The sequence below is a fragment of the Phoxinus phoxinus genome, assembly GCF_949152265.1.
Source record: "Phoxinus phoxinus genome assembly, chromosome: 7".
NCBI classification, from domain to species: Eukaryota; Metazoa; Chordata; class Actinopteri; order Cypriniformes; family Leuciscidae; genus Phoxinus; species Phoxinus phoxinus.
Genome location: NC_136882.1, coordinates 12,894,749 through 12,922,696, shown reverse-complemented (window position 1 = coordinate 12,922,696; position 27,948 = coordinate 12,894,749). Strand labels below are relative to the sequence as shown.

The window sequence follows — 27,948 nt, the reverse complement described above, 5'->3', positions numbered from 1 at the left end:
GATCAATTGTTTTCAATCCAGATGACGGTCTTACCGTAATAGCTAGTGTATGCGCGAACAGCGGGTAGATTGCAGTGCACTTCGGGGTGGCCGCTGGCTTGACCGCAGTGAATAACTTGAACACATCATCCTATAAGGCTACGTCTTCGTCAATCTTCGATAGAAAACGAATTAAACAATGGATTTTAAAGGCAAACGCATCTGAAATAAAAGGATGGAAGATTTATAAGGAATGAAGGGTATTTGGAGTAGGCTATGTATGGGTCGATGGACTGTCTAAAAACAACGAAATGCCCCCTTTCTTTCCTGCGACATGATGCTTTATTTTATTGTATTTTCAATCATCAACGCAAGAACTTCAGGTGAGTAGGCTGCATAAATGGTTATCAATGTGCTGTTTTCTAGGTTATATGATGACAGAGAAGACATAGCCTACGTCAGCTGACACGCACAAATGAACCCTTTGTTGTGAAGCGTTGATCATTTGTTATTGGATAGAAGTGATTTGTGAATTATTTTTAGGATATTGATTATTTAATTATTTTTCAATTTGTTAAGCGAAGATTTGATTAGATGGATTAGATTTGTACTGTAATAAAGACCGTTTTCCATTATTCATCATAACCTGGTGGAAACATTTAATCTTAGCTTTAACATTTAATGTTAACCTTCAATTAAAAATATAGGCCTGTATTATTCATTTGCATTAAATGGTATTTGACTGGGATTGTGTTATGACTTACTTTCGTTTAGTTATTCAAAGAAATTACACACATTTATATGGTATATTTAATTGTCATAAATTATGATAAATTAGAGTATTCTCAGTTACACATTTAAAAACAAAACATAAATAAATTATATCAGATCAGGTAGAGGTAGGCCTACATTTTATTTGCCCAGTTTTCAATCAAAACAGCCAGTCACATGTTTTTTCTGTTGCTCTAGAAAGTGTAATCAACCTCAACAATAGAAGAAAAATAACAATATTTGTATTATTGTATTGGTGATTTGAAATGTTGCTGAATTGTAAGCTCAATCAACAATTTAGATTTTGGACTTCCATCCTCAATAGAAAGGAGCTGTGAGTATTGCATACATGCATACAGTTTATTCTTACACATTTTGTTCATCGTGATAATCTTCACAATTTTGAATTTTGAAGCATAAATTCAATCATCAGAAGTAAAAAGTTAATCATAGACTATAAACGAACTACACAAAGGTCACATAACTTCAACATTACCATTACTAAGCTTCTGACAACTTTTTCAGACTTTGTTTAAAAATGTTTTCCCTGAAAGTTTGTTTGCAAGAGTGTGATTATAAACACAACAAGGCTTTGAAAGCGGACTGAGTAGATGAGTTTTCCTGGTTGGCGTTGGAAAACTTTTTATGACGTTTAATGTACTGGACAACCTCTGTAGTTCCATTTAACCACTTGTTAGCAAGACAATTAAAACATAACTTTGTTAAAAAAAATATATATATATTATAGCATAAAACATAAACATTTCTTAAGCTTGTGTTCACTAGAGACCTTATTTCAGGTATTTAACCTAAAAACATTTTTAAAAAACAAAGAGCATAGAACAATTTCCGAACAACTGTTTTTTTAAAGGGGTGGTATAATGCCCTTTTTACAAGATGTAAATTAAATCTGATGTCCCCAGAGTGTGTATGTGAAGGTTTAGCTCAAAATATCCCACAGATATTTTTATAGTCAAGTCAAGTCAAGTCATCTTTATTTATATAGCGCTTTTTACAATACAGATTGTATCAAAGCAGCTTCACAGTGATAACATGAAAATAATACAAAAAAAACAATTTCATCATCATCCACCTTTAAGGCAGATCTATAATATTGTTGAATATTAAATGTCCCCAACTAAGCAAGCCAGAAGGTAAGGCAACAGCGGCAAGGAACCAAAACTCCATCAGGTGACAGAATGGAGAAAAAAACCTTGGGAGAACCCAGGCTCAGTCGGGGGCCAGTTCTCCTCTGGCCAATGAGTGAACAGTGTATGAAGTTCAGAATGAATCAGAGTATTTGTCCAGTTCCGGTTGGTTGAAGTCGGAGTGGAGAGGAGGAGAGACTGGTTGACACTTCAGGTCAGCGGCGTCGTCGTCGTGTCCTGGCGCTGGTCCTTCATCAGATCTGGATACGGCCTGGTTCCGGTGGACAGCAGTAAACCTCGGGATAGACAGAGAGACTAATATTAGCGTAGACGCCATCCTGCTTATGATGTACCAAGTACATCAGGATTTACGGGAAGTGTTCCCGGTCCCGGCTGTTCTAAACTATGCAGCCTAATTATATAAGTCTATAATGTGTTATGTGTATGCTAGGCCGAAGAGATGTGTTTTTAGTCTAGATTTGAACTGACAGAGTGTGTCTGCTTCCCGGACAATGGTAGGAAGACTGTTCCAAAGTTTTGGTGCTAAGTAGGAAAAGGATCTACCGCCAGCAGTCGATTTTGATATTCTAGGTATTATTAACTGGCCGGAATTTTGAGATCGCAGTAGACGTGAAGGACTATACTAAGTTAAGAGCTCGCTCAAGTACTGCGGAGCTAAACCATTTAGTGCTTTGTAAGTGATCAGCAATATTTTAAAATTTATACGATGTTTAATAGGCAGCCAATGCAGTGTTGACAGAACGGGGCTAATATGGTCATACTTCCTGGTTCTAGTAAGAACTCGAGCTGCTGCGTTTTGAACTAGCTGTAGTTTGTTTATTATAAAGCATGTTAAAGTTGTCACTTTTTGAGGGTGAGCAAAAACGCACCGTTTTTTGTGCCTGTCCCTTTAAATGCAAATGAGCTGCTGCACGTGTGTCCTTTTACCTCACACAGACATGCACTGAAAATTTCAAAAACTTTTAGCCTTTTATGTTCAAACCGGACAAAGATTGAGACTCAAAAATAAGTGACAATATGTAGACAACATTTCTGAAATGGTTAGTTGATGAATTTATGTAGCTTGATGTGTAGTTATCTTCTAGTCATTGATTAGCATATTCTGTCTTGGTAATCTATAAATCGTGTTCCGGGGGCGGGGTTTATGTAAATTTTAGGGTTGGTGATGTCACTAACCCGGAAGGAATGTCGTGTAGTCCCTACCAGCTGTTAAGCCGCGAAGTCGGAGCTGAAGAAGAAGCCAGCGTCTATCAATGAACAAGAGAAATTGAACATGGCTGAGTCAATCCCCAAGAGGAGGACGAGGATTAGGGCGAGGGAATACCATCGTGTTTATTCCAAGACACGGCTTCTTCTTCAGCTCCAACTTCGCGTGCAGCCGTGCACGAGCGCAAAACCTCACAACACCCACCCCCTGTCGGTGATTGGTTGGAACACTATTTATTTTGGTTTTGAATGGTTGGTGAAACCAAGTGTTTTTGTGTGCAGATCTCAGAGCCTAGGCTGCCTACAGAGACACGTTTTTTTGACGGCCTGCTTATGGGGCGGGCAGCTAGCGGATCGTTAGGAAAGATTAGATGAATGTGATCATTCATGTTTGGGCCTTTTTGGGGCCTGAAATCGCTGATACAACCTTTAAAAAGCTATTTCTTTAAAATAAAATATCTAATTTTGCTTTGAACTTTGAGCGTTGTAACTTTGCAGATGTTGTTTATGTTCAAACAGCAACATTACACACTAACTAAAGTTGGAAAGTGAAATCATAATCAACCACCCCTTTAACAAAGTTCAGGAGGAACACATTCAAATGATCTATCCAATCAGCACGAGAGGAGGCCTATATGTAGCCTGTCATGTTTTGTTTTGGTTTTATTTCATGTCTTAATTTGCAGTCTGTCACAGTCATGTTTTCTGTCATGTCATGTGATTCCCTGGCCCTCACATTATCCTGCCATGTGCTCCCCTTGTCAGGTTTCCTTTGTTCTCATTGGTTCTTAGTGTTCATTGCTTTCAGGTGTGTCTTGTTAGTCATTAGTCCTTGTGTGTATTTAAGCCAGGGGTAGGCAAGTTTGGTCCTACCCCGGATTTCCACCGGCTGCGGATCGGCTCCGCTGCGTGTCGGCTCCGTGCTCCGCTGTCCTTCAATACCCACCAGGTCCGGATTTGTTGCAGAACGGCTGCGGCCGAGGACCCACGAGATCTCGCTAATTCACGTGTGGTCGCGCGATATGTAGTTTCGATTAACAGAAACACCAAACCAGGAACAGTTTTCCGCCATGATCATCATATTTTCCGCCAAATATGATCCGCCATGATCACGGTGTATTTTATTTTGAAAATTAAACTGATGTTTTCTTTTCTTTTGGTTTGTTCTGTTTTTTTGCTCGACTTCCTGTCCTGCGCACTCTGCCCTGTAGTGCTGCGGAGCTCTCCGGCATCCGGCAAAAATAGAAGCTCTGCGTATCTGCTCCGGAGGGCTGCGGATCGCCGCAGTCGGAACGCAGCCGTTCCGCAGTCAGTGAAAATACACACATTGACTTTAAAGGACAAGTTCGTATTTTACACTTAAAGCCCTGTTTACAGATCGTATCTGATGAAATAGAACGGTTAAGATTAAAATTTGGACAGATGCTGCTGTCCCGAGAATTTGAGTTTTATTTCGCTTCCCCTCCCCCACCCCCACAATGGCAGTCTATGTGCACTGGAAGATTCCTTCCTAAAAACACATTAAACTTTCGTTTACAAAGACGTGAAACTCACCGAGTGGTCAGGGGTGTTCACTGATATGATCCCAAAAAAAATCGCTGAAAAAGATGCATTCCAACTGTTTTTATCGTAGTTTTTGTCTAACTCCATTGACTTGTATTGAATGTGCTGTGTGAGGTACGGTATTACTCTGCCGCTTCTTCTTCTGCTTCTGGGCTGGAGTGTCTATTATTCAAGCTCTCAACGGAAGAATCGCGGGTGTGACGCGTTTGGCAAAATAGGTCCACAAAAGCGAAATAAACCTAAAATTCTCACGACAGCAGCATGTGTCCAAATTTTAATCTTAACTGTTCTATTTCATCAGATACGATCTGTAAACAGGGCTTTAAGTGTAAAATACCGAACTTGTCCTTTAATGGAAACCTATTGACTCCGCCGCCGTTCTGGAGCGGATCCGCAGCCGTTCCGCAGTTGGTGGAAATTAGGGGCTAGAGAGCCGCTGTCCTGCAGAGTTTAGCTCCAACACTGAAAAAAACCTCACCTGGCTATAGCCTTAGTAATCCTGAAGACATTGATTAGCTTGTTCAGGTGTGTTTGATTAGGGTTGGAACCACTGATCTATATAATGACATACAATGTCATTCTATATAGATCAGTGGTTGGAACTAAATTTTGCAGGACAGCGGCTCAAAATGACCGAACTTGCCTACCCCTGATTTAAGCCCTCAGGTTTGCCATGTGTCTTTGTCAAGTATTGTGTTTCTTGTAACCACTGTTGGTAAGGTCATGTTTGGTAAGGTCACTAAAGGTACGGTCACTACAAGGTACCACGGTTGGTAAGGTCACGGTCACTATAAGGTACCACGGTTTAGGGATGGGCAAATGAAGCCTCATGAAGCACTGAGGCTTTCCCCTGAATGTTTCGGGAAAAGATTTGAAGCATCAAGAGTGTCGAAAACAGCGCCATCTTGTGGCAGGTCAAGTTTATACCAGCCATGTTTATGAGCAGTTGAGATAGCATTCTATACGCCTGTTGTTTGTCCTTAAAGCTTGTTAGTCAACATTATAGAGCTGAACAACACAAGGGCACTAGACCTCTGCCAAAAGTGTGTTTGCATGTTCAGCAATTAGTATATAAAGCTTACAAAATGTTTAACATTAACTAGCGATAAGACCCAGAATCTGCCCTACCTACATTTACAGTCAGGAGCCGCTACTGCATGTATGAGAAAATAAAGTGCACAAAGATCCACAAAGAGTGATGCAGAATAAATGATTAATGATGCATTTGATAATCGGCGAGAACAATAATACAAAACAACAAATCAGAAACGTTAAAATTAGACCAAGAACAGAGGAAAACCGAGGGCTTAAATGCACAGAGAATAATAATCAATGGAACAGGGAACCTAAACAAAACAATTAAATTAAACTTGACACGACTGACAATGGTCAAATATACACACAATTATGTCAAAATGCCCATTGTGTGGAGTATTCATGAAAACACAGTCACGCAGACTGTTTCTTATGGCAAGAGGATAGAGCCTCGGATTGCCTACAGTATACCAAAGAAGACAGTCGTGTACTTTTTACGTGAGAGGAGGGTACGTCGCCACCACAGATGTGACACTAGACCACAGAAGCGTGAGTCTAACATTGTTGATAAGTACATCCGTGTGCCGATTTATGTTTCTGCCAGTGGGTGCCCAGTGCCCACACTCCATTTTCCCTCATTAAGATCAAAGATGTTCATAAATGATTGTATATCAAGAGCAGGGGCACGTTTGTGTGCATTTTTGTTAGTGATTTGATTTCGCTGGAAAGAATAGAGAGTTTTCACAATGGTATTTAGTGATAGATTGACTCGCTTGTCTGAAGACTGTGCACTAGCCACAAGAGAACATTCCGCCACTGATAACCGCGGCAACACTCCGCATGATTTAAAAAGCAACACATCCAGCGCCAGATCGCTTATTATTTAACTCAAATTAGTGTCAACTGGATGTTGCATTATATCCGTCCAGCGAGATGTTTCAAAAGGAAATAAATTAGATTTTTAGATTTTCCTAATTTGATGTCGAGAAAGAGTTATATGCAGAATGTAAAGTCAAATAAGGACACTGAGGTGAAGTAGGTTGAAATCATAGTCTTGAGCTTAATATTTTATGAAATAATTGGCTATGACAAAATACTCAAATAAGTTGACGTATATACCTCATAGTAGGGATGGCGAAAACAAAAAAATTTCTTGACAGACCACCGAGCCTCATTAGCCGGTTGAAACCGGTTAACCGATTAGTTTAAAATATGCTACGCTATTTGAAATAATAGCAATTTCGCAACTCTGTCGCTCTGCCTCCCGCTCACACACACACACACCCCGGCGCCGCCCTCCCGCTCACACACTGCCCCGGCCGCGTTTGCGGGACTCATGTTTCGCGCTGTAGGGGATTTTAAAAAAAGTGACGTGAGTGGAAGGGCCGCGCCGGGGCAGTGTGTGTGTGTGAGCGGGAGGGCGGCGCCCTTCCACTCACGTCACTTTTTTAAAATCCCCTACAGCGCGAAACATGAGTCCCGCAAACGCGGCGCCGAGGAGCTTGTATGTAATCGGAGGACAAATGGCTCCTTAGTTTCGAAATGGTTTGGGTACAAGGTGATCGCGTTGAAAATAAAGGCGTTTGTCTAGCGTTAGTAGCTCATTTGAAACATTGCCGCGACTCATAAATGACAGCTCCAAAGAGGCTTGCGGGTGTCGTGTTTTCAGGTGATACATCATAGATGATGTGCTACTACTGTTCACACAAGTTGCAACTTACATTTGTCATTCTTTTTGGTGAAATGGTCCCACACACTACTTTTCTTTGCACGCTTCATCCTGTCGTCTGCCCTGGCTCTAACCTCGAGTGTGTTAGCCTGTAGCCTTTACTTTTCGCAAACCTTGTGAGCGCGCGAACCCAAATGCTGTGACCTCACGCCAAATGTTTTTATTGGTTTATTAAGTACAAACAGGCGAGTTATGAAAAATTGAGTGAGGGATTTGTTCACTTCACACAAAAAGATCTTGGAATGAGATGGCTAACTGTAGTAGCGTTTAGTCCACTGTCTATAATAGCCTAATTTAGAGATCACTTTTTTTTTTTACCGACTACCGAAAACTTTGATCGGTTAACGTTGATACGGTCAACCATCGGTCAAACGGTCATCGGTTAACATCCCTACCTCATTTTGTAACATGGTTTCTCTTTTTGTTGCATCCAAGCGAAAAAAGAAGGCCTTGCCGTCATCTTTGAAATGCCTCTAAAAAAAACACAAAAGTTATCAAACATAAAACAAACTTATTATGCACGATTGCCATTTGTTGGAAAATAACTAAAAAAGCAATAGTGATAAAACATCTAATGCAACCAAAGTTATTTTAAGGTAACTTGTTCAGATTACATGTAATTTTATACATTTCTGATATACGCCACTGTCACGTCACCGCAGGTATATACTCTCACTCGCCATGACGTCTATTGTCAGCTTAGCAGTCTCTGGCTGCGTTCGAAACCATCTGCTTCCCTACTATATAACAGGGAAAAAGCAGTTGGCAAGCGAATATGTACGAATCATTTGTATTCTTAAAAGAGTAGGCAAGAATTACCTGGGTGATGTACTAATTCTCGTGAGATTCGGATGTGCATTGTTGTGTTACAAATTTACTAAAGGTTTAATTTAGGTTCCAATATAAACGTATACATTTTAGTAGACAGAAGGAAGCATTTCCCTGTTTCAGGCAGGGAAGACTAGCATCATGTGCTAATAATTTGGTTATCCTCTGTTCAGGCAGGGAAGATTAGCGTAAAGTGCTAGTCATTTTTGTTATCCTTGGCTCTGCCAAGGAAAGTTAACAATAGTTAATCTGTGTTAACAAGTGTACCCTCTGTTGATCAGAGAAGTTTTAGTGTTTTTGATTGTGTGGTAACAAAGAAACTCACAAAATGTTTAGAAAAAATGCTAGACTGATCCCCACAACCAAAAAAAGGGTCCTTTGTGGTCAGATAGCGAATTCAAATCTTTGTTAGGAGTACAAATTAACCTAATAGTCACTGAGAAAGTTAGACAAGAACTAACGCAGAAATATGAGATACATCCAGACAAGACTTGGTCGGTAGATGAGTGTAAAAAGGTACTAGGAGCAAGTATTCGCAATAACAATGTGAATGGCATTATCTGTTGCCACAGAGAATTGGGTTTAGCACTAGCTACACAACAGTCTCAGCGTAACTCAGAGCTAGAGAAACAGATCAAAGAGCTCCGTGCTAGAGTATCCTCTTTGACTAACAAAATTGAACTGCAACAAAGCTGCAGCAAAAACTGATGTGGAAGTAAGTCAGCCTGATAACAATTATCCTGACTTACAAGCTTTCTTTGAAACAGATGTAGCCATCCAATCAGTAACTGATGAGACTGTAAATTCAGTAAGAGTATGTGGCGCTAGGAGAAGATCTCAGGGAATTGAGGGAACTGAAAGTGTTCCTCCCAACTCTTCTGTTGTCCAAATGCAAACTTTGCCAAAGCACTAGGACCTAAATTCAACAGTTTTGAGTCTGATGTTACTTCTGAACTACAACAAGCCAGTAAAGGTGATTTGAGAGAAGGTGTTTTGAAAATTCTAAAGAATATCATGGGACCATGAGAAAGAGTGTAGGAAGAAGTTGCAAGATAGTAAAATAAATACTATGCATAATTCTGCTCCTTCTCAGCCCACCTACAACCCTGAAGTAGTTCCGCCAGTGTCCACTGAAACTTTAGGATAGCTCGCTCAGGCTCTTCTACGAGCACAACAAGAACAGGAAAACAACTAATTGTTGGGGCTGTGAGTGGCTACCTTTCCCCTGTAATCCATCACAATGACAAAATATTTTTTGTGAAAGGTAGCATACAAGAGAAAGAGATTGACTTTTTGCTTGATACAGGTACAGAAATGACAGTAATTCCTACAAAATTGGCTAAAGGTTTAAACATCCCGTACAAGAAAACCAAACTTTGTTTAACTGGTGTAATAGGCGAAGATTCTGTTTTGTATGAAACCCCGCCCATAGAGGTACAATTTGGCCCGAAAACTCTGACTAGGTATGCCACAGTATTCCAGGTATGCTTTTTGGGTAGTTCATGATTTTGGTGTAATTTGGCAAAGCAGACAGTTTCTAACTTCTGCTGGATCCCCGATTAAGCATGCTGGATTAGTGAAAGATCTAATTTTTGCCATGAAACGTCCAAAGAAATTAGCGGTGGTCAAAGTGAAAGCACATCTCACAACTAATACTACGGAAGCTAAAGGTAATGCTCTTGCTGATGTAGCGGCTAAACAGACTTGTTTCTATGCAACTGTACAAGTGTCTTCAGGTAGTACAGCACAGAAGACAATTCTGCCTCCTGAATCAATCATTGATCTGTACAAAGACGTTCCTCTATATGAAGCATGGACATGGTTAGACAAAGGAGCCACTGTGGATTCATCCGGCTGCTGGACCAAAGGGGGGAAGTATGTCGCTCCCGAATCACTGTTGCCATATTTGGCTCAACAAATACACAATTTGGGTCACAGTGGTCCAGCAACGATGAATCAAAGGTTCTCAAATCAATGGTGGAATCCAAAATTCAGAAACGTAGCCACTGAAACAGTCAAGAGATGTGTTACATGTCAGAAAAATAATGATGTGCCAGTTCTACAGCAGCAACAGATACCCCAGCTCCACCAGGACCATTTTCTCACCTACAAAATTACATATCGTTGCCTCCTTGTAAGGGAAAAACTGATGTTTTGGTAGTAATAGACAAGTTCTCAAGATGGGAAGAACTTATACAACAGGGCGTGCTACAGCTGCACATACTGCTAAATGTCTTGTCACTGATTTCATTCCCAGATGGGGATTACCAGATTGCATTGACTCAGATCAAGGTACACACTTCACAGGACAGCAGGAATCCCATGGGTGGCACACCCCATCTCTCTCCACATCTACAACATTCAGCTTCTACCACAAACAAAGAAGATGGCTGCATTCCAGGACTCACTTGTGCACAAACATGGTGGTCAAGAACTCTTGGAGCATTAATCCCGTTTTATGGTGTAATGCAGGCTCTTGATCAAGTCAGAAGCGATTTCTGTACAGAAATTGGCTAATGATACGGCTTTGGCCCTGGGTAACATCACGGTCACTCTCGCTTCGCACAAGATAATGATCTTAAAGAACAGAGTGGCCTTGGATTACATTCTTGCAAAACAAGGGGGAGCCTGCACCATTATCGGTCCTGCACCAGGTTAATGGATCCAACAGAGAACTTGAAAAAAATCCAACAAGATATTCTTGATCTTTCAGCAAAATTACACCAGATGACTGAAGATAATTCTTCATGGTTCGGAAACTTGTTAGGCAACAAATGACAGTTCCAACCAGAAAAGACTATTACCCGTAAGAACTTCACGGACCCTAACTGCATGTTTTTTTTTTCTGTGTCAGCATGCAATTACAGAAAATCAACAAAGAGCATGTGCTATGTGCCTGTAACGATCACAGGTTACAAGAATTAACTTTTAAGTGTCTAAATTTGTATTTTGGGAGAGTTATTAGAACTCTCAAAGGGGGAACTGCGTGTTACAAATTTATTAAAGGTTTAATTTAGGTTCCAATATAAACTTAGAAATTTTAGTAGACAGAAGGTAGCATTTGAGGCATAAGAGATTCAAAGCAGATTAAGTCAAGCAATTCAGGTGTCTGACATTAGCTTTTGTCTATATGCACTTCCTGACCATTAAGCTCAAGATACAGCTGTGCCTTTGTCTCTATGATAATGTTAAGGTTTGAGCAATCTAGTCAGGCTGATTGGATTAGCATCAATGTTCTGAATAACTGTTATGCTGATGAGATTAGAGCCGCGGAAAGTTTGGTAACGAGCTAACGCCTACCTCATTTGCATGCTTTGTTCAGAGTCTTTTCCTCTATGTAATCCCTCCCCGCTTTGAAAAGTATAAACACTACAATGTACAATGCCTTAGTTGAGATTTCGATGACTACAGCGCTGTGAGTCTTGATGACTGCAGCTACCAAAAGGCATTCAGAATCTGGGTGCGGATATGCTTTCTCGAGACAACACTCCCCTAGGCGAGTGGTCTCTAAACCCTCAGAAAAGTCGACCTTTTTGCCTCAAGAAATAACATTCACTGTGCAGTATTCTTTTCGAAGAACCGGGATCCGCTGGCCCATTCTTGGCCTTCCTAGTGGCCCTTCTCTGTAAAACCAGACCATGGTTCCCAGAACTAGTTCAGATGGTGGACAAAGTCCCATGACCTGTCCCACTGAGGAAAGATCTCCTCACACAGGCGAACGGGACGATCTGACACCCCCTTATGGCTTATGGGCCCTACACGTGTGGCTCCTCAACGGGTACCCCGGGACCTCCATGAAAAGGTCCTGAACACAATTTCTGAGGCTAGAGCCCTGTCTACCAGTCACCTCTACGCCTTGAAGTGGTCAGTGTTCTCCGGCTGGTGCTCGGATAGACACTTTGAACTCCAGTCATGTGAGGTATCAGTGATACTCTCCTTCCTACAGGAGCTGCTGGACGCGGGTCGTTCCCCGTCTACGCTCAAAGTATATGTGGCAGCATAGCAGCTCATCATGCTCTGGTGGCTGGCCAATCACTGGGAAGGAACGACTTGGTCGTGCGGTTTCTGAAGGGAGCGAGGAGGATGAATCCTTCCAGACTTCCCTCTATACCGTCTTGGGACCTCTCCATGGTCCTTAGGGCCCTGAGGTGTCCGCCATTTGAACCGCTTAAGTCGGTTGACCTCAAACCACTTTCGCTAAAGACTGCTCTCCTGATGGCACTGGCATCTATCAAGAGAGTGGGAGATATGCAGGCGCTCTCTGTGAGCTCCTCCTGTTTGGAGTTTGGTATAGGTGACTCCAAAGTCACTCTGAAACCCAAGCACGGCTATGTGCTCAAGGTGCTCTCTACACCGTTTAGAGCACAAGTGATTACACTGTTGGCTCTTCCCCCTTCCGATGCTAATTTACTTTGCCTCGTTAGGGCTCTAAAGGTCTATTTGGAGCGCTCCGCTCCAAACTTATATATCCCTAAAAGGGAGAAACTGCTCTAATTTCCCACTATTCTCTGTTCTCGTGCATCAGGCAGTGTATCTATTGGATCTAAATAATTTGGAAGTCAAGCTGGTTAATGTTATGGAGAATATAACAATGTAATACGTTCGTAATGGCTTCTTGGTACCAATCACAATTCATATTGTACACTAAAATGTGCACGTTCTGTAGCATTGCTTAAAATGTACTTTGCTTCAACCAGAAGAATGAAATGGCATATAATAATAATAATAAATAACCACTTTCCCCTTAGTATTGTAAATCATGTATGAGCACATGTATGTTAAAGGGGTGATAAAATGCCATTTTCACAAGATGTAAAATTAATATCTGATGTCCCTAGAGTGTGTGTGTGAAGTTTTAGCACAAAATATCCCACAGATATTGTTATAAAGCATGTTAAAGTTGTCACTTTTACATGCTGCTGCTGCTCCTGACACAGAGGGCGGGGTTTCAAGAGCTCGTGTGTGTTAGCAGCTGCGATTACCTCACGCAGACACACTAAAATGACAGAAATTGTTCTGTCTTTAATGTTAAAAACGGAGTCAGACAAAGATGGAGAGACTCAAGAAGAAGTGACAAGATGTAGAATGCAACAGGACGTCTCTGAATGGTTAGTTGATGAATTTATATTGCTGATGTGGAGTTAACTATCTTCAATTAGGATATTCTGTCATGATAATCTATAAATCACTCCTATAGGAACTGTTGTGAGATGCACACAGAGAGACTTTCTATTGCATGTGAAAAGATGGATGCTAACATTTGAGCTGACTCACAAATAAAACAAACATTTGACTCTTATACAACAACTTTTCCTCTTCTCAACATGGACTGCGTGTTCCCGGGGGCGGGGTTTCTGTACATTTTAGGGTTGCTGATGTCACTAACCCTGGAGGAATGTAGTGTAGTCCCTACCAGCCGTTTGTTGTAGTCCTTTTCTTTAAACTTTGAGCGTTGTAACTTTGCAGATTTTGTTTATGCTCAAACAGCAACATTACACACTAACTAAAGTTAGAAAACTGAAATCATACTTTACCACCCCTTTAACATCATAAAAATATATATTTTAGGGTTTTATTACACCTTAAATTAATTTTATCTGCAGGACTGAACGAGTGTCTGTGGCTGTTAATGAGCTCACCCCAAAAAAATAATTATGTCATCATTTACTCACCCTCATGTCATTACAAACCTGTATGACTATTTATTTTGTAGAACATCATTTTTTTTTTTTTGACATTTGTTCAAAATATAAGTCAAGAGTAACCAAAACTTGTTCTGCAGATAAATAAAGGTTCTCTTGAGTCAGGCATTGCCAACGGCTCTGCTTCATGCTACTTGCCTGAACTGAACATCTGATTGTTTGCTAATTCATGTACTTTGTGCATTTTTTTTTCTGTTAAAGGTGTAAAGGTTATTGGTCATGATACAACAGGCATTTATGGAGAGACTGCCACTTTGTTGTGTCAGCTGACTGAGACTGATGATAGAATAACTCGTATTATATGGAAGAAAAAGACAAGAGAAAACCCTGAAGAGAAGCCCTTCTTTGCCATTCGGCCAGATGACACAACTGAACAACAAAATGGATTGGGGGACAGAGTACAATTCATTGGAAATAGTGCAGAGAAAAATGGATCAATTCAGCTGCTCAGAATGAGGCTTCTAGATGAAGGGATTTACACATGCGTCTTCAACTTATATCCTAGCGGGACATTTGAGACGGACATCAACGCCACAGTTTTTGGTATGATGGATTGTTAATATTTTTCTCTGATTTACAGCAATGACATGTATGCATATCTCTGTGTTTTGATTACCAAACAACTCAATTATTTAAAATATGTCATGCTTACATAACAGACTTATGGCCCTGATATACCTCAAGCAAAATCAAAGAACGAACTGATATGACGAAATTTCGAACAAAATCAGGTGAAACGGAGTTCATTTGGAGTTTGTTTTAGGAGTTAATGCCCCAGTATTCTTTAAGCGAAATCGAAGAACGAACTGATATGATGTCCTTACGAACAAAATCAGGCCGAAATAATGTTCGTTAGGAGTTTGTTTGGGGAGTTAAGTCCCTAATATACTTTATGCGAAATCGAATTAACTTAAGTGACTTTCCGAAAAAGTTCACTACGGCTGGTAAACTTGTAGGCCTACCATCATTTGCCCGTAGCAAATAAGTAATGGTGTGCGCTGCTCTGCCTTCTTTCACATGGAAAATCTTTTCCGCTTTATTTCTCCATTCAGTCCGTCGAGGTCAGATGTCCGCGAGTGAAAACATGAACACACTGCTTTATTGTAGAAAATGAAGTTGTTCTTCTGATGAAAAAAAAGACACTCATATACGTTTTTTCTCGTTTGAGACGGTAAAGCTGCTTGATTTTACGTAATCGATCGAATAAAGTGCATTAATATTAATTCATGTGATGTGACTATATTAGAGTGCCGAATTGCAGAGCTTGTGCAAACATATCCACATTGCTAAGATCAGATACTTTTCTTATGCTTTATTAAAATGCGTGCGGTTTTCTCAATTTTATCGTATTCATTTTTGCTATTGAGAGGAAAGCACACAGCACATATTTACATATTCATCTAAACGCTCTCAGCAGTGGTTGGCATGAGATGTTCAAAAACAGTATGGTCACATTACCCCTAAGCGAAGAACGGAAAATAACTTTGCTGTGAATATATCGGGGCCTTTCTTCTATGTGCTAGAAAAATTTGTTACATTTATATTTCACATGCTTTTAGTAGTTATGAGAAGACCAAGAGCAGACTAAGCTATTTTAGTCCGTTTTTATTAGTTTGTTTTTACAGTTGACTGATTGAATGATTATATTTTTCTCTATTTCAAATGTAGCCCGTCCGGAGGTTAATGTGAAAGGCGAAGCACCTGTTACTGGTCATTTAGAGGCTACTCTGTCATCATGCTTTGCCTCTAATGCTTGGCCTGCAGCAGCAGTGACGTGGAGATTAGGAGATCTGGAAAACTCTCTGAAGACAGAAACCAACCATACAATTCACCCCAATAGGACTATTACTGTTGTGTCCTACCTACTTGGTGTCCCATTCAAACATTTCAACAAAAAGAACGTCCAGTGCGTGGTGAAGCACAACACACTAAGAGAAGACCTCGTAATAAACTACACAATAAACATTCATTGTAAGTATTCATTCATTCGTTGTAGTATCAACCAACAGCTTGCATGACTGAATAGGGGATGCCGATAATCATAAAGACATGAGAGAACATATTTTTGCTTTCTTCATGGCACAGAAAATAAGAGTATACTAATGGATGTAATGAAGAAATGATGCATTAACATGAACTTACTGTATATTTCAGTAAATAAGTCTTTAGTGAGTTCAGAAAGGCATTTGTCAGACGGGTTCAGATTGGCAAACTCCTACGTTTGAGTCTTTTTGAACGATTCTATGAAAGAACTGTTGTGGCAAATTCTTTCAAACAAACATCATCACTGAGTAAGGGACACTCTGAGTCCAAATTAAAGTTTATAAAGTATTTATTTCCCTTGCAAGAGAGATCTTCGTCACCAATACACATAAGCGAGTCAGTGAGGAGAGATAAGGAGCAAGCAGTGCCTGTCTGTTTTATATCTTATTCCACCCAAGGCCTTGCTTCTTCCCCTCCCCTAAGGGAGAGATATCAGTTTGTCTTCCTTATTCTTCCACTGGCCCTGGAGAGGTAAATGCCCCCTTAACCCTTTAGGCTATAAAGTACAAATGCACTCAAGATGACCCCTTGACCAAACCTGCTTGTCCATACCTCCACTGACTCCCCAACACAGTAAATTACCACACAAAGGCCCCCTCTCACTGCAAGTGAGAAAACAGATGAGGCCATCCTTAGGAATCACTGAATACAGAGTAATACTGAAAATTTCCATTACATCTCCTCTCTGTTTATCATTCTCTGATAACTTGATTAATCAAACATTTGTAATAATAGTAATAATAATGGTAATAATAAATGCAAGTTCAAGTCATTACATCACATCATAAAAATCACCCTCCTTGAACCTGTGAAAAAAGTTTAGAATGAAGAAGCATAAGGCTGTTTTTTGTGGAGGAAAGCCCCATAATTTTGCAAGCAAGTAAACATATTTACTAATGCCGGGCTAAACCGCAGTCACACTAGTAAGGAAAAAGATTATAGCACAGTAGGAAAATAAACATATAAAATTCAAATCATAAAATTGTAATAGGAAAAATAGGAAAATCCCTCAGTTTCAAAACCCTGTCCATGTACGCCATCTCGTAACACGGATGGCTGCTGCTTTTGACCCTCTTTACATATCAATCGTTCCCAGAAAGAAAAAAAAGGAAAACATTTTAACTCAATTAACACGTTTCACTGTAACTTCCGCTACTGGTGTCATCATATTGTTGTTCATCAACATCATCATCGTTCGGATAGACTGTCATTTTCACCAATTGAACAGACATTCCCACTTTAACCAGTTTCTGCACTAAGATTTTTACCCCTTGTATAAAACACGGAATGCATAACAAAATCAGTAATATTATAACTAAAATTGGCAACACAGTTTGAATTAACCAAAATCCCCAGCCGTCCCCCAGATGCATAATCCAGGTGAGCCAGTTTTCATTCACTGGTTCAGGCTCCTGCACTGCCCTTCTCATGTGCTCAATCACATCTGTTATGTTGTCACTGTAGTCTGGAATATTGAAACAACAAGACACACCTAGCATTTTACAAACCCCTCCTCGTTCTGCTGTAATCAAATCTAAGGCTAAACGATTCTGGATAACTGCCTCTCTTAAATGTCTCATCTCATCATTTATCATGTTTATAGCATTTTCAGTAGCATTTGCTATTGCTAGTACAGACCATGCTAACCCATTTACCTTGTTTATCGTTACATACCCACACTGCTGCTGGTGAAGTCTCATACAGTTTACCAAATGGACATGTGAAACTAATTTCTTTGCCGTTGAGTGTCGCTGTGCAATTGTTCACTGTCCCGCCTTTCATGTTGATTCTGACCCTGCAGTCAGACCATCCTGTTGTGAAAAGTCTCTGTGCATCTGAACAAACGCACACATCACCTTTCTCGTGTGTTACTCTAAGTGGTGGGATTGCTATATCAGTGTTGTTATATCGTCGAATGTTGTCACAGCTGTCCTCAGGTTGTTTCGTCGGTGTCTCTCCTTTCTCCAGCTCAGCTGCTGCTAAAAGCACATCAGTCATTTGCTGTGGAATTAGACACTTTGTTACATTAGCTGTTGCTACAGTCAGTTGGACAGCCTTCCACGCGTGTGACATTTGCAAACAAAGCCAGCAGCTCGTCGTTATCTCAGAATCTTCTCTCTGCAACATAGCCAGAGCACAGGCTTTGTTACCTTGACACTTCATCATGGCTTTCTGCACTTCAGGATTTCCCTGACCCTTTCCCATGTCTCCGTTCTCCATCCATGCCAGCTCGTCCCTTGCTTCTCGTTCGACCTCAGGTGTTACAAAAGGTTTTAAAGTTGGGACTGCCTCATTTACAATAATGTCAATTTCTTCATACCAGTCCTTTCCCTCTAAGTCTAGTCCACAGTAGTACTTGCCTTGGTCTGACAGTCTTACTTGTGTTAGCTCAACCATCATCCCGTACCTGTTGTTGCTTAGTCTGTGTTTTGCAAATACCTGGAATCTTTTATCTTTGCCCCACTTGTAGTTGGCGGCGTATGCTTTCACGTCACCCCACTTGCATGGGTATTCGCAGAAATAGAAGCCTGCGTAGTCCTCGCTGCGTCCCTCACAGCCTGGACAGTTCGTTTGATAGGGGTTGCAACTGAAACTCACATTTGATCCTTCTTGAACTGTCACCGTGCTCCCCTCGAGACCCCTCGCTGGTTCCACCGCTTCGAATGCGTCTCTCCTAGCACGTTGTCGAGTTGTGTCGTTCCTCTCTGTTGTCTCGGTCCTGTTGGTTTAATCTCCTGTTGGTAACACTTTCAAACCTGCTGTGAAGTGCAGTATTAGCAAGCAAATTGTCACTGACAACACAGTCATTATGCATGTGGTCTTAAACAGGCCACACATTCCTGGCACTCTGAATGGATGCCACGGTCTCGTGCGCTCCATGTTCTCAGTTACTCCGATCAAAAGTTCAGCTGTATGATCAGAAAGTGTTAGAGAAATACAGTCCTTAAAGCACCAAAAGTCTTATCTGTTCTGTTGTCACCGGTTTTCAGCCGGATTTCGTTTGCAGTCTGGCGCTAAGAATTTTTTTTTTTTTTATCTTGTTTGTTTTTCAGTCTGTACCTTTTCACACCACACAATTGTTTTTCTCTGTCTTCAGGCTTTGTTGTGTCTTTTGCATGGCCTTGCTCTTGTGCAGATAATGGTACTTGCTGTTCAAACTGGATCTTGACGTTTATTGTCGTTGAACCTCCTCCTGCGATTGCTCCGCCTCCGCAATGGGCGGCACCTTCCTGCAATGGTTTGCGTGGACCCACGTGGCCCTCTCCGCGACCTTCACCGCCGTGTGCGTCACCAGAAGCACCTGGAAAGGTCCAAGCCACCTTTTCGCCTTCCAGCTCTTTCTCCTGTGATCACGAATCACCACGAAATCGCCAGGCCTGACCTCGTGTAAGAACGTCTCAGCAACTTTCCACTGGGTAGCTTTCACCTGCACAGAAATATTTGATAACAGACAAGACATTTCCTTGCAGTAATTCAACATGTCACTCTCACACACATCCGTTGATGGCACTCGTTGCTTACCCCCTTCTATGCCCATGAATGGTGGTCTGCCAAACAAAATTTCAAATGGGCTCAGGTTTGTTTTCACTCTTTTTCTCATTCTCATGTACATCAGTACAATTGGTAGGGCCTTAACCCAAGACAGACCCTACAGAACCAACTCATAAGAGTCATTTGTGAATCAGACTACACATGTTGTGATGGTTTTGTTTTGCGTGTGCTGTGCGGCCATGAGGAACATTACTTGTTCATTTAAGTTGAGAACTTATATTTTCACACATTTCTGACATGGCATGAAGGCATCACTATTTTCGAAACTTTGCACTTATTCCTACTCTGCAACCCACAGCTTAAAAATGATGGCTTAGATTGCCATGTTTCTACTTGTGAACGCTAAAGGTTTCAGTTTTACTTAAAGTAAATACTGTTTATGGATATATACTGTATAGTTATTTTTGCTACCTAATTTCTATTCCTAGATCCTCCAGAGTCAGTGCTTATAATTCCTGACAGTCCAACAAATGCTAAAGAATTCAAATGTACAGGGGACAGTAACCCAGAACCAACCATCTACACCTGGACTAGGTAATATAAAACTGCACTCAGTTCTATATTTTGACTGGAGAAGCCTTGATTCCTTTTATTCTCATTTGTATTGTATTTGAGCACTGAATTTTGCATTTCCTCTTTTATCTATTTCCTTTGACTTTACAGGGATATCAGACAGATAATTAGCAAGAAGGTAATACGTTATTGATACAAAGGCATGTTGACAAGTAGTCACTAAACAACTTTATCGTAGTGGCAGTTGTTCTCTAAGCTAACCATTTTTTTAACGCCTGCACAAAGCTGACAAGTAGCTTTTGCATATGGCTAAACTGCCAAGTTCACAGGTTCTAGAATTTGACTACTATATTGGAATTTCTTATAAAATGGCTTAGTGAGCAAGAAAAAACATTGGACGGGACAGGATTTAATCCATCAGTTGTTGATTGGATGGTGAAAAGTGAGCACTGCATACGGGAATGGAGGCAGATCTGAGTGTGATTGACTGCAACATGGATCTGTATATCAGACATCAAGTGAGTCATATCACAAGGAGAGCAAGTTATACAATTTTGATTAAAGATTACAAGGTAAAAAAAAAATTTATTCACGTGTGAATCATTTACAATAAAACCAATAACATGCATTAAGAAAATACATTTAGATTTCATGTCAACTTTGTTGTTTTTGAGCATCTACTAACCAGGTGCAAAGATCATAGGCTTGATGCATGAAGGTATTTGTAGGTTTCAGAGAGAGAGGAAGGTTGAGGAGCTCTAAAAGGTTGCTGGGGTGTTTGTGTGCAATTGCTAGTTTTCCAGATGTTATTCAACCTTGTTTTACCAGAACATTTTCAGTGATCTTTCATATCTCTCTATTTTAACAGAGTGAATAAAAGTACTCCATATTTTAAAGGCAACAAGCTTCCCTTCCCAAACCTGTCCCCTGACTTTAATGGCTTATACATCTGTACTGTTTCTAACCAGTATGGAAGCTCAGCGGGTTCGCTGTATGTGAATGTTCATACCGGTGAGTCTATTTTAGTTTTTTATAGGTTATGCTACACGTTGTTTTTTATTCTTGAAATTCTTATCCAATGAAAAGTTGTGTGCTGCACACGATGATAAACTGAATGGCTAAATTTCAATTAAGGGAGCAAACAGAACATTTATGCATTTGGCAGCAAAAATATAATTATGCATGCTACAATTTATCAGATACAAAAAGATTAAAAGTCTACATTATGTGAAAATTCGAAACTGCTATATTGTTTTAACTGTATATCCCTGTATCGTATTCATCTCAATTCTGGACATGGCAATCAGGATAAATCTAATCTGTGATAACCCATGTCTGTATAAATGGATATAGTCTTTGTCCGCCTTTTAAGAATAACAGTAACGTTGTAGAAGTTTGAACCTGACGTTGTTTCACTTATCTCCACCGTTCTTTACTAGAATCCAGCACCGTCTGTTGGGGTCTGTTTGGTTTTTACAACATCTTTGCTCTTCTCGGTGCTGTTGGATTTGTGATATACAAAAAAAAGCCGTGAGTTTAAACACCTCATTTGTCTCAGTGTGACGTAAGGATTTGGAGATTTTGTATTTACAATTTTTTGTTTGTTTTGGTTATATTTTAATATTGCCCAACAATAATAAATTATGTCCAAACAGCATGAATTAACACTTTTTCTAGTTATAAGCTATTTTTTAAACACTATCACAGCCAATCATATTATATTTAATTTTTAATGTGCAGTTACGAGAAGTAGAATTATAAACCACTGAGATTGGTCATAAGTCTGGTCATAAGCATGATGCTCCAGAAATAGAAACCAAGTGATCAACAATAAAACTGAAAGTTAAAATGCAGCAATGTTAAAATTATTGTGTTTATAAATATACATTTCAGTTTGTTTGTTTTTTCATGAAAATGTATTTAAAAAAACATTGCTTAAATCACAATTTTATGTTTGTGGAAAGACAGAATAATAGTGCATAATCGTGATCAGTCTGTGAAGGGTCCGTAATTTATAACCTCTATATGGTTTATAATGCACTTGTCTCCATAATCAATCAACTGATTGAGGTCATCAGCTCATTAGTTAAGACCTGAAATGGGTGTGTTATGTATATTGTTTATGTTATGTATATTTTGATTAGTCACCTGATTTGTACCATTTTTTTCCAATAAAAAAAAAATGGGTGTGTTAGGGATGTTCAAAATGTGCAGTGTTAGAGGCTCCAGGATCAGGTTATAAACATTACAACAGACTGTACCAACATTTGGTCGATCTAGTGCTGCCATGTTAAATTTATCTTCATTTTTAGGGAATGGCTTCCAGTATCAATGCGTTCCAATGATGAACCACAGGTGTGTTTTTTGTTGTTGTTGTTGTTGTTGTTGTTTCAAAATAGCCTACCACTGTAAAAAAAAAATTCATGATTTGTTATCACAACTTTTTATCTTTTGTCAAATCAACTTCGATAACTAATGTGTAAAGATAACATACTATTTTGAGTTTGTTTATTAAACCATTCTTCTTCATTATATTAACTCAAAATTTTAATTACAACGAACTCAAAATTTTAAGGCAACAAGGTAACTTGCTTTTTTAAGTTAAACCAACATTTTTTTTTTTCATTGCACATTTTATGTACTTTTTCTTATATTGATATAGTGTACTGTCTCTAAAGTTTGGGTTTGGTAAGCTGTATTTAGAAAAAGTCTCTTAAGGCCCCGTATACTTCAAGCGAAATCGGAGAATAAACTGATGCGACGTTATTTTGAACAAAATCAGGCCAAAACGAACTTCGTTTGGAGTTCGTTTTAGGCGTTCGAAACAGATTGGCAAAGTGAAACTTTCCAGAAAAGTTCACTACGGGTGGTAAACTTGGACTACCATTTGCTAATTTTCTTATGCTTTATTTAAAAAAATGTGTTGTGTGTTTATAACACATATTTACATATTCATCTAAACGCCTCTCTCAGCAGTGTGGACAGCGTCGGATGTTAAGATTATACCGCTGGTCCCATAATATTTTGAACTTTGTTTTACTCCTAAGCGAAGAACAAACAATAACTTCACCGTGAGTATATCGGAGTATTTATGCTCACCAATGCTACATTTATTTGATAAAAAAGTTCAATTGTAATATTACTATTTAAAATAATTGTTCGCTATTTGAATATATTTTAAAGGGGTGGTTGATTATGATTTCACTTTTTTAACTTTAGTTAGTGTGTGATGTTGCTGTTTGAGCATAAACAACATCTGTAAAGTTACAACGCTCAAAGTTCAAAGCAAAGGGAGATATTTGCTTTTAAAGAAATTGCTTTTTAAGGCCTACAACAAACATCTGGTAGGAACTACACGACATTCCTCCTAAAATTGACATAAACCTCACCCCCTGAACACGATTTATAGATTATCAAGACAGAATATGCTAATCAATGACTAGAAGATAAAGCTACATAAATTCATCAAATAACAAGTCAGAAATGTCCTGTTGCTTTCTACATGTTGTCACTTCTTTTTGAGTCTCTCCATCATTGTCTGAATCCGGTTTGAACATAAAAGGCTAAAAGGTTGTGAAATTTTCAGTGCATGTCTCTGTGAGGTAAAATGACACAAGCTCTTGAAGCTCCGCCCTCTGTGCCGGGAGAAGCCGCTCATTTGCATTTAAAGGGACAGACACAAAACGGTGCGTTTTTGCTCACCCTCAAAAATCTGTGGGGTATTTTGAGCTCAAACTTCACATACACACTCTGGGGACATCAGAGACTTATTTTACATCTTGTGAAAAGGGCATTATACCACCCTTTTAAAATGTAATTTATCCCTGTGATGCGGTCATTTATCCGCCTTTAGTGTCACATGATCCTTCTGAAATCATTCTAATATGCCAATCTGGTGCTTAAAAAGCATTCATTATTATCAATGTTGACAGTTGTGATGCTTAATATTTTTCTGGAAACTGTAATACATTTTCTTTCGGGATTCTGAACAGAAAGCTCAAAAGAACAGCATTTATTTGAAATAAAAAAAATGTAACATTATAAATGTCTTTACATTTACTTCTGATCAATTTAATGCATTACAAGATTATGCATTATATGCAGAATACAATTTTTAATTTCTTTAAAAAAAAAAAATTTTACCCAAACTTTTGAACTGTAGTGTAGTTTACATTTTATTTATGGTCATATGGGCTAAATTTGTCTAAACTTTTCCTATAGGACCTCTAATCATGACAGGAGGATGGCTGTGATGATGAGAATGAACAGGTTGGTGATCTTTTATCATTTGTCATATTTATAACAAATATGTTTGCCCATAGATGTAAATCAGTAACTGTGTTATGTTTGTTTGTATTTTGTTTTGTGATTTCACAGGAATGGAGTGCTTTCACATTAGAGACGGTGACAGATATGTGTGGGTCAGCTCTCCCACGAACCAGATGTTCTGAAACACTAGGGGCCCTATCTTGCACCCAGCGCAATTGACTTTGAACACCGACGCATGTATCATTCCTATTTTGCACCCGCGCACAGCGGACTTTTCCCTCCACAGACGCACGTCGGTAAATTAGGGAATGAACTTGCGCTCGCGGGGGCGGTTCAGCAAAAAGAGGAGGCGTGTTCCGGCGCAAAACTTCCCTGGTGCTATTTTCCAGTTTTAGAAAGCAATTGCGCCACTGACCAGGAAAAAAACAGTCTAAAGACAGTGGCGCGTTAGTGATATGGTATTTTAAGGGCGCGTGCTTGGCCATAATGTAGCGTGTTAACGCGCATCCACTTTGATTCTCTAATAATTATAAACAGACGCAGCAGTTTTCATTTTTGCAAATCATACATTATTACAAGGAAAAATATTAACACACGAGGGAAATCATTGTTGTGTCCGTGAAGATGTGAAAAAGATCTATCTAGATTTGTTTGTAAAAATCTAGATTAGGCTACACATTTACCCAAATTATACGCCTGTTTAACCGAAGCTAATTTGGGTGGGTTTCTCCCATCATCCCCAATGTCACTTCTCTGTGTTTTACGGCCCTGACGAGAACATCAGTCTCCTCGGCTGTGAACTGCTCCTGGCGTGCGCTGGCAAATCCGCTGTTATAATAGCAATCCGCCATGGTCCCCAGAGTGTGTGTGTGAAGTTTTAACACAAAATACCCCACAGATATTTTTATATAGCATGTTAAAGTTGTCACTTTTTGAGAGTTTGCAAAAACACACTGTTTTGTGCCTAGACCTTTAAATGCAAATGAGCTCCTGCAGAGGGCGGGGTTTCAAGAGCTCATGTGTGTCTGGTGTGCAGTGTTGCCAACTTAGCGCCTTTGTCGCTATATTTAGCGAGTATTCAGACCCCTCTAGCGACACAGTTTCAAAAAAGCAACTAGCGACAAATCTAACGACTTTTTCTGGTGTTATGTGTGACTTTTAAAAACTCTGACATGAAAGCACATATCGTTCATACTCTTCTCAACGAGCAGCGGGTGCTGCCTGTGGGTCTCACCCGCGTCCCAAAGCACTCACAGGCGGAGCTGCAGTCAGAGCTACATTTCTCCATAATGTAGTTTGACCATTTTAAGTTAATTTCTTTCTTGTGATTATTACTTAATACTCACTATCACAGAGCTTTAGTTCATCTGGTTCCCGAACTCTCTCAATTCAGATAATTTCCCACATAGGCCTATAAAAATATTTAGTCATTCACTAGGCCTATATCATAGCTATTCATATTGTCTGACAAAAAAATATATAGTAAATGAGAACAGCTTTATTTTACATTCGGCTATATTATATAATATATTATTATATAATATAATATAGCCGAATAAATACAGTATGTGAGCATTCATTTAGAGAGAAACACATTAGGCAAGCAGAACGCAAGTCACTGCGATGACGTCATGAATATGCTAATTGACGCATGACGTCATCTAGCGACATTTAGCGACTTTTAGGGAAGGCGTTAGCTACTTTCCTTTGAAAATAGTTGGCAACACTGCTGGTGTGTGATAGCGGCTGCTATTACCTCACGCAGACACACTAAAATGACAGACACTGTTCTGCCTTTAATGTTAAAACGGAGTCAGACAAAGATGGAGAGACTCCATCCTGAAGAAGTGACAAAGAATGCAACAGGACGTCTCTGAATGGTTAGTTGATGACTTTATGTTGCTGATGTGGAGTTAACTATCTAAAGTTAGAAAAGTGAAATCATACTCATACCACCCCCCTTTAAGGTATCAGATTAAGATGAAAGTGGTGTGCAGGAAAGTACCTTACTTTCAATATGAAGGTTTAGTGATATTATATTTCAAGCTGCAAAAGCCCATTTTGAAACCATGTACCATTTTTTTAAGCATTATGTACAGCTTTCCCTTCTCCTGATGTGTTCAGAGCTTGACTCTTATTGTGGTGTCTGCGGTTTTAGCAGCTGACTAATAGACATATGGCCTTCCCATTGGCCTTTACCAAACAAAAATAAAACATTCCCCAATTAACAATAATATTTACAACAAGATATACACTGTATCGTACCTACCATAATGCTTCAATGCTAACTACTCCAAACTAACTAAACTAAATGAAACTGAACGAAATTAAATAAAAGATCTCCCTCCGAATCGAACAGCACAAGTTTGGAGGCTGATGCTCCCTTTGTTTGCTGACACATGAAATGCGGCCGTTCACTCCATGGACCAGAGAACTCTAGGACTCAGGTAGAGTTAAACAGCAAAGAAGTGTTAGTGTGCACCCTTCTGTACATTCAAACTTTAATAACTGTTAACTTGTCCTGTGTTTGTTTCTTATACTAAGGGGATTTAAATAAAGTAACAAACCATGTTAAATTAAACTTCAAAATAACCTATTTAAATCATGGTAGAGTTAAATATGTGAGGTGAGCTACGCACCCGTCACAGTGAGCTGGAGTTAAATGTCTTTTTGGTCACTTTTAGACAGAAAATCTAAAGAAAATGATACAAATACAGAAAGATAATACAAATATAATTTCACTCAGCAAGCTTATCACTCGAAGCAAATATCCATCCCCTCTTAAATGTCCGTGCCAGCGAGCGCGTTGGGCCGTTAGTGAAAGTGGCCCATACAGGTGCTGGTCATATAATTAGAATATCGTCAAAAAGTTGATTTATTTCAAGAATTCAACTTGACAGGTGAAACTAATATACTATATAGACTGAGTGAGATATTTAGATATCAAGCCTTTATTTGTTATCATTTTTATGATTATGGCTTACAGCTTATGAAACCCACAAAATCAAAATCCCAGAAAATTAGAATATTACATGAAATCACACAGTAATTACTCAGTAATACCATGGTCATTGAACCAGGTTTTGGTTCTTTTGGCAGTGTGGGCAGGTGCAAATCCTGCTGGAAAATGAAGGAAGCATGAAGTCCTGGTAGTCAGCTGCATTGACTTTAAATGCAGAAGAGCTGAAGGCCACTATCAGAGCAACCTGAGCTCTCATAACACCTGAGCAGTGCCACAGACTGGCCGACTCCATTCCACGCCGCATTGCTGCAGTAATCCAGGCATAAGGAGCCCCAACTAAGTATTGAGTGCTGTACGTGCTCATACTTTTCATGTTCATACTTTTCAGTTGGCCAGCATTTTGCAAAATCCTTTTTGTATTGGTCTTAAGTAGGCCTACTATTCTAATTTTCTGAGATACTGAATTTGGGATTTTCATTAGTTGTCAGTTATAATCATGAAAATTAAAAGAAATAAACATTTGAAATAGTCTGTGTGTAATGAATGAATATAATATACAAGTTTCACTTTTTTTTAACGGAATTACTGAATTAAATCAACTTTTTCATGATATTCTAATTATATGAC

The 27,948-nt window shown here is 39.5% G+C and overlaps 1 protein-coding gene across 1 annotated transcript; it reads left to right on the top strand.

Annotated features, from left to right (window-relative positions):
* The first annotated feature begins 44 nt into the window (after positions 1-44).
* Positions 45-25,828, top strand: LOC307001384 (nectin-3). The gene is made up of 9 exons (XM_079617816.1): positions 45-362; positions 14,184-14,525; positions 15,651-15,953; positions 20,006-20,111; positions 20,959-21,101; positions 21,530-21,620; positions 22,403-22,445; positions 24,312-24,359; positions 24,468-25,828. Exons 1-8 carry the CDS (start codon positions 314-316, stop codon positions 24,318-24,320), a joined length of 1,086 nt encoding a protein of 361 aa, XP_079473942.1. The 5' UTR covers positions 45-313; the 3' UTR covers positions 24,321-24,359; positions 24,468-25,828.
* The last annotated feature ends 2,120 nt before the right edge of the window (positions 25,829-27,948 follow it).